Source organism: Colobus angolensis, unplaced genomic scaffold, assembly GCF_000951035.1.
Source record: "Colobus angolensis palliatus isolate OR3802 unplaced genomic scaffold, Cang.pa_1.0 Scaffold60, whole genome shotgun sequence".
In the NCBI taxonomy this organism is placed as follows: Eukaryota; Metazoa; Chordata; class Mammalia; order Primates; family Cercopithecidae; genus Colobus; species Colobus angolensis.
The window spans coordinates 3,756,043-3,766,697 of NW_012119599.1; the positions used below are offsets into that span (position 1 = coordinate 3,756,043).

The window sequence follows — 10,655 nt, forward strand, 5'->3', positions numbered from 1 at the left end:
TTGCAGATTGTGTTCGCACGCATTGCTATTTGTGTCAGTGAACAAAACGCCGCGCCTCTTTGCACAGAAGTTGGACAGCGGCGTTTCAACGTTGAGTAAAGCCTTTCCATTCGCCTTTAAAATAGAATCAAAGGCCGGACGTCGTGGCTTGTGCCTGTAATCCCAACACGTTTGGAGGCCAAGGCGGAAGGATCGCTTGAGCCTAGCAGTTCGGCCTTGGCAACATAGCAAGACTCCTTTTCTATAATTCAAAAATAAAATAAAATAAATTAGCCGTGTGGGCTGGCTCACACCTGTGGTTCCAGCTGCCCAAGAGGCAAAGGTGGGAGAATCAGCTGAGCCCTGGTGGAGGCTGCAGTGAGCCAAGATCGCAGTAATGTACTCCAGCCTGGGCGACAGAACAAACCTCGTTCTCTAATAATAATAATAATAATAATAATAATAATAATAATGGCAGACTAACAAAATAAATAACACTTTTTTAAAAAGAAAAAAAGCCAAGGACCACTCGTATAGAGAGCTTTGCCCTCAGTAGCCAAATCCCTCCCTGCAGTTCTTTTAGAAAGGTCAGGCTGGGGAAGGAGAAAGCTGTGAAACACCCTGACTGCGTCGCCGTCCCGGATACAAGTTAAATGCTCCTCTCCCTTCGTGAAACGTGGATGCAACCCTCGCCTTCCTAAAAAGAGGTCAGAGGCATCAGGGACCATCCAGCGTCCAACAGGGATCAGAGAGAAGGGCCGGGGCAGCTGGAGCACTGACCCCACCCGGGGTCCTGACCACTTCGCGGGAAATTAACAGGACACCAAGTGACAGGGACTGTTAAGGCTTTGTTTTATACCACAACTTCCAATTCCTAAAACAATTCTATCAGGATGGTCCTAAAATCCTCATTTAAATAACGGCAATAGGCGGTAGAGGGAGATTAACACCCCACGTTGTATTGCGAGAAAGAGGTTGCACACTTAAGGTTGAGGCGGACTGAGCGAGGTCAAAGACCTGGAAAACCCTCTAAACAGGCACACAAGACTAGACAGGGTTCTCCCCCGCCCACCGAACCCCCGACGACGCCTCCGGTGGACCTGCGTACAGCCCCCAACGCCAGAAGGCTCCATCGACTGCAACAAAACCCCCCTTCGTCCCCCGCATCTCCAAACCTCAGGTCTTCGCCAGGGCTTCTTGCCCCCTTAGTTGACCCCCAGGTCGTTAGGCGCCCCCCAATAACTGGTTCACTTTCACAAAGACCCGCAAGACACATAGTAGGCTCGAACCACCTTGTTAAGTAAAGTAGTAAAGTCCTGCTCGGAGACCGGAAGTGTCCGCTATGCCACAGAGCGTCTGGACTACACTTCCCAGAATCCCCCAAATCCTCCTGCCTGAGCCAAAGTTCCCACGACTCCACAGAGCAAATGGACTCCACTTCCCAGAATTCATAGGTCCTCCTGCCTGAGCCACAATTCCCACGCCCCCCAATATGCTCGCGAAATGCCTGCGGGGGCCAGATTTCCCGCGCATTCACGGGGCAACTGGACTCTCGCAGGCGTTTCGCGGGTATCTTAGGAAATGGAGTCCATTTCCTCTGTGGAGGCGTGGGAATTTTGGCTCAGGCAGGTGGACCTGTGAATTCTGGCCTTTCAACCTATATTTTTTATTTTAAAATAATGGAGTCTCATGTTCTATATCAATTTTTCTGAACTAAAAAAAAAGACTTTTCATGGTTTTCTTTAGATAAAGTGACTACCACAGTATGAGGAACACTTCTCTGAAAATTGAGTGAATGCTATTTCTATACCAGTTATAGCTGTATCCTTGCTCTATTCTGCCCCCACAAGAGACAAACATTTATTGACACGCTCAATCGTAGTAGGCAGGAAACTGTGCCTAATATATTAGGATATATCTGGCATCAAAGGCCCTTTCTGTCCCCCAGGTCCTTGCACTCTGGGCCTGTGATGGGAGAAGAAGCTGCCATAATCTGTGAAATGCCTTTGGGGTCATTCTTCCATTGTCTTGGACAATAGGTCCTGGCTTCAGCTGACATGGCCAATCCATACTAATTTCATGAATTAGTTGCTTAACCATACTCTTGTTTCCTTCAGGTTTCCTTTTTTTTTTTTTTCAAAGTAGATAGGCTGTAAATTTTTATAAATTTTAGTTCTGTTTCCCTTTTAATTAATACTTATTTCAGTCATTTCTCACTTCTTGCCTTTTACTATGGGTAGTCAAGATTATTCAAGCAGCAACTTCACTTTGATTAGAAATTAATTCGAATAAATCTTCAATTATATCATTCACAAATTTTACCTGCGGTGAAACACTAGCACCTGAATATAATTCAGTCAAATTCTTCGCCCCTTTACAACAAGAAGCTCTCTTCTCTTCCAATAACATGTTCAACATTTCTGACTGAGGTCTTCAGAATGGCCTTTACTATCCATATTTCTACCAACATTCTGATCGTGACCACCTAGGTATGCTCTAACAAGATCGATCTACAGTTTTCATTCTCTATTTCTGAGCCCTAACCAGAATTGTGCTTATCAGTCCATTCACGGCACTGTAGGCTTTTCCTAGCATGCATGTAAAAACTCTTCTAGCCTCTATCCATTACATAGTTCCAAAAAGACTGCTACATTTTTAGGTATTTGTTGCAGTACCAATATTTTTAGTCACAAAATACCATAGCTTGCCTGGATTTTAAACAACATAAATCTATTCTTCACAGATCTGGAAACTGTGATTCAAGATCCAAGCACTGGCAGATTTTGTGTCAGGTAGAAGGCCACTTTCTTGGTCATACGTAGCACCATATTGCTGTGTTCATTTGGTTGAAGTGACAAACAAGCTCCTTGTGGCATTTTTAATAAGGGTATTCATCCCATTCATGAATGTTCTTCCCTCATGACCTAATCACCCTCCAAAGGCCCCACCTCCTATTACCATCACATTGAGAGTAACAATTTCAATATATGAATTTTGGTGGGCCACAAACATTAAGACCGTTGCATATGCATCATGTAATGTCAGAATTACTAATTCATATCATTGTAAAAAATAACTCAAAAGTAGAGTTCAACATTTTTTATAGTTCTTTTTGTCTTTAGACTGAGGATATATAGTCAAATACTGTACTGTTTAATAAGTTGCTTAAATTACTTCTTGCCCTCACCTTTAGACTGTTTATGTCATTGACTTGAAATACATTTAGGTTAATTTGTTATTCTATGATTTTAACTTTCCTCGTTTATCTACAAAGAAATCTCATTCTTGATTTTATATTATTGGGAATGTCAATCATTAACGTGTTCCCATAAGTCCATGCTCTACCACTTATTACTCTCAGAGAACTGCCACTCCCCTCCCTCCTACCCCTAAACCACTTCCACGGTGTTGCCACCTAACACTTTTATGTAACTAATTTTATTATTTTCATTACCACTTTTTTTTCTAACAGAATAGATGTGTTTCTTATTTTCCCTTTTTACTTAAATGTTAAGATAGTACACTTCTAACTCTTCTATGTTCACATAACATCTTGAAAATCATGTCATATAGAGTAATTTATTTTTAAAACTGAATACATTCCATTGAGTGGTTTGTTTAACAGGGCTCCAATTTATGGGCATTTCCATGACTTCCAATATTTTATTATTACAAATAATGCTGTAGTAAATACACTTGTACTTGTATATATTATCCCTGTTGAAGATATATCAGAAGAATACATCCCAAAAAGCAGGATTGAAAAGAGAAGATGTTAATAGAAATATAATTTGTTGCATATTGTCAAGTTGCCTTAATTTTTTGGTACCATTTCCATTTCCAGAAGTAATGTATAAATATACTCTTGCCTTGAAACTAGGTAACAAAATGTGTTATTGCGGCATTTTTAAAGTTTTGCCAATCAAATGGTAAAAAGTGTATTTAAATTTAGTTTTAATTTACATTTCTTGTTTTTTAAATAACATGGAACATTTTTGCATATTTCCTGTGTCAGTATTATTTTTCTTCTTGTAAATTGTTCAAATCTATTACCCATTTTTATGTTGAGTTTTTGGTCTGTTCTCCTCAATTTTTTTTTTAGAACGAGGTCTTGCTATGTTGCCAAGCCTGGTCTTGGAGTCCTGGGCTCAAGCGATTCTCCCGCCTCAGTCTTCTAAAGTGCTGAGATTACAGGTATGAGTCACCGTACCTGGCCTCTTCTCAATTTTTAATTATTATTTATTTAAGATGTTAACACCTTTAAAGTTTTTATTGTAGTTTATTTCATTGACAAATAATACTTATAATTACTCATGAGACATATAATGATGTTTTGATACATATAACGTCCAATGATCAGATCAGGGTAATCTGCATATCCATCATCTCAAACATTTATTATTCCTTTGTATTGGGAACATTCAATATCCTCCTTCTAGATATTTGAAACGATATCATATACTGTTAACTACAGTTGTCCTATAGCATAGCATTAGTCCATTCTCAGACTCCTATAAAGAACTACCTGAGACTGGGTAATTTATGAAGAAAAGAAGTTTAATTGACTCACAGTTCCACAGGTTTAACAGAAAGCAAGACTGGGAGGCCTCAGGAAGCTTACAATCATGGCAGAAGATGAAGGGGAAGCAAGCATGTCTTTATCATGGCAGAACAGGAGAGAGAAAGGGAGAGCTCATGAAGGGGGAGGTGCTACATACTTTTAAACAACCAGATCTTGTGAGAACTCTATCATGAGACAGTACTAGGGGGATGGTGCTAAACCATTAGAAAGTGCGCCCATGATCCAATCACCTCTCACCAGGTCCCTCCTCCAATTCAACGTGAGATTTGGGTGAGGACACAGTTCCAAACCATGTCTCTTGGCAGATTATTAATTTATCTCCTATTTTTGAAGGACAGTTTCACTGAATTTAGAATCCTCAGTAGACTTTTTTTCTTCTGCATATTAGAACATATCATCTCCTCAAAGGTTTGCTGAACAATCCACTGATTATCTTGTAGAAGATTGCTTGTACATGACAAATTAGTTTTGTTTTGCTACTTTCAAGGTTCTCCTTTGTCTTTGGCTTCCAACAGTTTTATTATACGTGTTTCAGTGTGTCTCTGGGTTAATCCATTTTGAAGTCCGTTAGGCTTCTTGGATTTGCATATTCATATTGCTCAAATTTGAGAAGGTTTTAGCCTTTATTTATTTATGTATTTATTTTTGATTTAGCTTTCTGACTCTCTCTCTCCATCTGGGACTTCTATCATGCATACATTAGTCCAACTGATGGTGTCCACAATGTCCCTTAGGTTTTGTTCACTCTTATTAATTCCATTTTAATTCTGCTGCTAAAACAATACTTTCATAGAACTTATCATGTTCACTTATTCTGAAGTTAATGTAAAAGGATTAGGGACCATGGGCTTAGAATCACTTACCTGACCCGAACTGCTCAAACTCAATCTCATATATACCGGTTCCAAATGGAATGCTGATGTGCACATGCAATTTAAAGACATGGAGGAGCCAGTCCAGGCGTGGTGGCTCATGCCTGTAATCCCAGCACTTTGGGAGGCCAAAGCAGGTGGATCACGAGGTCAGGAGATCGAGACCATCCTGGCTAACATGGTGAAACCCCATCTCTACTAAAAAAAAAACACAAAAAATTAGCCGGGCGTGGTGGTGGGCGCCTGTAGTCCCAGCTACTCAGGAGGCTGAGGCAGGAGAATGGCGTGAACCCGGGAGGCGGAGCTTGCAGTGAGCCGAGATTGCGTCACTGCACTCCAGCCTGAAATGTGCCATTTGACAATAAGGAGTTAGTCATTGCCAAGATGTTTGAATATTTCTCCTTTTGACTACATAGTCACATGGGTTAATGGTTGTAGGGCCTTGTGAATTACTCTGCAATGTACCAGGGTCCATCCTAATTCAGAACTGACCTCCCGTTTATTGAAACAATTGTGGATTTGTAAACTGGACACGTCTTAGAATTGATTTGGGAGATGTGATTCTGTTAGGTAATTCCAGTTGGATTTCTGTTTACCTGCAATAGAATCCTCCTGCCTATACGAATCAAGTAACAGTGTAATAGACTTCCCATCAAGTTATTTACTATGAATGCCAAGATCAACAACACAAGGTTAAGAAGCCATGCACAATGGCTGAAGCTTTCAGGTTATTCTGGTTGAGCTGGAATTTGATGCCTTGACCTCATCTTTTTCTGTCCCACTTTCTGAAGCACAAATAGGAGCAACTAGTAAATACGACTATAGTCCTTTGACTACTATGTCCTAAACTAACAAATTCATAGTCATCCAGAATCATGCCTTCTATAGGTATATGCTTGGGATTATCCAATATATTTGGCATATATTTATCACCATGTCGTGGTTTTAACAACCAATGCCTTATTTTCCACTGGAAATAAAGTCATGCCTTATTTTCCACTGGAAATAAAGTCAATAGTGCCTTTAAACTAAAACAGGTGAGAAATCCAATTTGAGAAAACACATAATCAATTTAGAAAACTCATTCTTAAGATTCTCTTCCTCTGGAACCATTTCTGGAACAAAGCATTTTTTGGTCAGCGTTGAAAGAGAGTAATAAAATCAATATGACATATACAAGTGATTTATTGCAAGGAACTTTCTTAAGCCACTGTGGGACTGGCTAAGCAATTGCAAAAACCGAATGGCTGTACCCCAGGATGGCTCAGATGGAACACTAACCCATGGGAGGAAGATGCTACTAAAAGGTGCAATTTTTTTTTTTTCAAAGAAGCTTCAGCTCTACTTTTAAATAATTTCAAGCGATTCATCAGGCCCACCGACATTATCTCACATAATATCCCTACTCAAAGCCAACTGATTATGGGCTAAGTATCTACAAAATGCCTTCCATATATATATATATATATATATAAGTGCTTGATTAAATAACTAGGGACTGAAGTCTAGGCATGTTGAAATTAAAATTGATACCACACAGATCCTCATCAGCAGAAAACTGTTTAAGGAAAAATTAATATTCAGTACACCAGGATATAGCAGGCAGTAGAAATGAGTAGAAATGAGGTTGGAGGTCAACTTATTTATACAGCCTTTAACATTAGTGTCAAATTAGGACAATCCTGTTAGGAGCAAGTATGCTTAGTGTGTTCCTAGTTTTGTAAAATTCTATACAATTGTTACCTATGTGCATATATATGCTGAACTATCCTTACCAAAATACTCATACTTCCTATCTTCCACTTTCCTTTTTAGACTTTTCTGTACCACCATGATTGTTTCCAATGTCTAGGCATTATTCTTGCAATTAAAATGAGTGTATTTTTACTATAAAAATTTAAAACAACAACAAATCTATCCAGGAAGTTATTGTCATAGTGTATCAAAAAAAAAAATCCACAAATGTTGTGGCATTTAACTCAAACCTTTAAATGGATATCCTACTGATATGGTCAGAGATTAATAACTTGGGAAGCTTCCCTCATTTTTCAAACACAGAGATTGAGACTCTGCAATAATTCCCAATTATAACAGTGTACCCAGTTTCAAAGTTAACATGGTGAACTCGCCAGGGTCACACACATAAAAGGGATCCAGTCCATGCTGAGAAGTGGCAAGAAATACTGGCCACACAAAAGCTCAGGTACTACATATGAAGCTAGGTATTCAATATTCAGTTTTATTGGGAGTCAAATACTCATGCACTCTGTGAGACAGAAATATGAACAATTAAAAAAAATCAGCTGCTCCCAGGTGTTAATGTCATCTTGTGACTAATTTGAGGACCCAGGCACACAAGAGGGTAGATGGAAGGCCCACCTATGATATTTTTTGTTATAACAAATATTTTAAAATGTAATCTGATGAGTTTTCTTTTACAAATAATTACCTTAGAGATGAACTATTATGTTATCTGGTGATAGTTTAAGGAAACCCCACAAGACTGCAGACCCTACTGTTCTGATACCATGTGCACAAAAAGTTAACAGAGCAGGCATAAGTCAGACTGCTAACTTTAAAAAGAGCTGTTCACAACATTGGCCTTTGGCTGGCGTCAAGGAACATAGGGTTTGAGAGTTACCACTTTTCAATAATGGGTAAGAGTGGTTCACCGTGCCTAAACTCTACAATGCAGCTTATTCGAAACGCTTGCTCTTCTTCTTAGAGTTGGGAATCTTGGTATGCACTAGACAGATACCTATACAATCAATCTCAATAAGAACCTTTGCTCCTGGTTGCTAATGAGCTTCCACTGTAGACATTTTACAAGTAGTATCACAATTCAATGCTAGAGGAGTTAAGTCTTATGTTACACCATGCAGAGAGGACTCCGGTAAGTTTGCTTCTGGTTTCCTCTAGACAACTGCTGATGAGCCATTTCCCTTTACAGATTCTGTTTTGTATCTTGTCACTGTAATATTGTTATAAGTACAACTATACTCTCAGTTATTTTAGCAAATCACAGAACCCAGAAGTAGTCTTAGGGACCTCCAATCTACTATCCAAACTGGCACAGCATGAATACAGCATCATGAAAAGATATTATTTAGAAAACTAATTGTGAGAAGCTTATGAATCTCAACTAGACACTTTGAAGAATTACTTTTAACCTAATACAGTTAAGTTATACCATGGTGTATAACTATGAATTGGCACCCAAATCAGTTCTTTGTCCTAGCTGGTTCCACACACTAAGAGACTGCTGCTGTCGTGTTAAGTTCCCTGATCATGCACACCTGTTCTTCAAAGAATCTGTTTTTTAACCTCCACAACTATATATACCCCCATTATTTCTATCACTAGGATTTGCTTGCTTCCTGACTTATGCCTAAAGCAGAATCACACACATGAGTTATGAAGGCAGTTGACCACACTCATCAATCTGTATACCCAAATGACCAGATACATTTTTTTATTTTGAAATATGACTTCCACATCACTATTACTTAATTTTGAACTGTCATATGACAATGTAGAGCAATCTTATTCAGAGTCCTTATAGGTAAGTGATTAATAATTTTTCAAATTTTTGTTCACATAACTGCTTTGGTAAAATTGGTGTTCAATGAGAAATTTTAAAATGTGTAAAATTATAAAATAAAAAATTCCAGCAAATACTCATTGGCAGGGAAAATGTCAGAATATTCATTCACAAACGACGTACGTACACACTAAAAATAACCAAACAAACAAACCCAGAAACACAAATTCACTTAGAAGACTACAATAGGATTTCCTAAGGCATACATTATATTCTTCTTTTTGTATTGTACATCTATGTCATCATTTTACTGGCTTTGTGTTATTATATGAATAAATGCACTTCACACAAATTCCTGTGGTTGAACACTTGTTCTTTCCATTTTAAAATGAGGTGACATCATCTGTGTAGTCTACTAATTTTCAGAGTTTTAATGTTGTAATTTTCTATCCTATGATTTCCAGGTCAAACAGTTGTACCTTATACATACTGCCATATACCACTTTCCAAAAGACGTATTCTTCTGGCCAAAAATGAAGAAGAGTATGTAAATGTTACTCCTGCTCAAATAATGAATACATATGATGAAATTACCAAACTCCAACAAATTTTCTTGGTAGTTCATAGAGATGGGAAGAAAGAATGAGTAATAAGGTTGCCAAAAATTTTCCTTCGAATTTGGTAAAGCTTCTATCTGAGAAGTCTGATAAAAGAAATACTACAGCAATTAGAAGGCAGTCATATTAAAGCCTGCATAGAAATGCAGAACCACAAATCATGATCAATTCAAAACTTATTAGGAATTTTTTTTTTTTTTTTGAGATGAAGTCTCGCTCTGTTGCCCAGGCTGGAGTACAGTGGCACAATCTCGGCTCACTGCAACCTTTGCCTCCCAGGCCCAAGCGATTCTCATGCCTGAGCCTCCCAGGTAGCTGGGATTACAGGCACACACCACACCACATCAGCTAATTTTTGTATTTTTAGTAGAGACGGGGTTTCACCATATTGACCAGGCTGATCTTGAACCCTTGGCCTCAGGTCATCCACCCACTTCAGCTTCCCAAAGTGCTGGGATTACAGGAGTGAGCCACCATACCTGGCCTTTACTAGAAAAATTTTTGTCAATGTAACTACATCTGCCACATTAGAAGCGTTACTGTGAGCTGGGTGTGGTGGCTCATACCTATAATTCCAGCACTTTGGGAGGCTGAGGTAGGAGGATTGCGTGAGCCTAGAAGTTCAAGACCAGCCAAGCAACATGGTGAGACTGTCTCTATTGCTTAAAAATAATTTTTTAAAAGAAAAAAAAAGTGTTTACTCTGAATCCTGCCTTAAAATTGTTGAAAAAATTTAATTGTACAATATACAGTGGTCTGTTATTACAAAATCTTTTCACCTTGTATTGTGAGAAAAAATGACAAATGATTGTTAAACTTATACTGTATACAATCAATGGAACACTAGACAGAGTCCCAAATAATAAGAATCCGACTTGAAAACAGAGGATGAGGGGAAGCCAGGAGCCAAGTGGAATAAGATAATAATCAAAATAAAGTTATAGATTGCAGTGCTGAGTGTACCCTGCATTTCAACTCATGTTTCCATAAATTATGTCTTGCAGGGTTTCTCCTTTTTTTTTTTTTTTTTTTTTTTTTTTTTTTTTTTTTTTTTTTTTTTTTTT

The 10,655-nt window shown here is 38.4% G+C and overlaps 1 protein-coding gene across 3 annotated transcripts in view; it reads right to left on the minus strand.

Annotated features, from left to right (window-relative positions):
* ZNF155 (zinc finger protein 155) overlaps nucleotides 1-1,339 on the minus strand; it is a 13,603-nt gene extending 12,264 nt beyond the window's left edge. The window contains exon 1 of one of the 3 annotated variants that reach the window (XM_011963090.1): nucleotides 1,272-1,339. Coding sequence is in view for 1 of the 3 variants with exons in the window: in XM_011963086.1 (XP_011818476.1) it covers nucleotides 1,181-1,255 (75 nt within the window). In the remaining 2 variants the exon portion in view is untranslated. Of the gene's footprint in view, nucleotides 1-1,154 lie in introns of all 3 variants that reach the window. The other 2 variants (XM_011963088.1, XM_011963086.1) reach the window with 2 other exon arrangements.
* Between the last annotated feature and the right edge of the window lie 9,316 nt (nucleotides 1,340-10,655).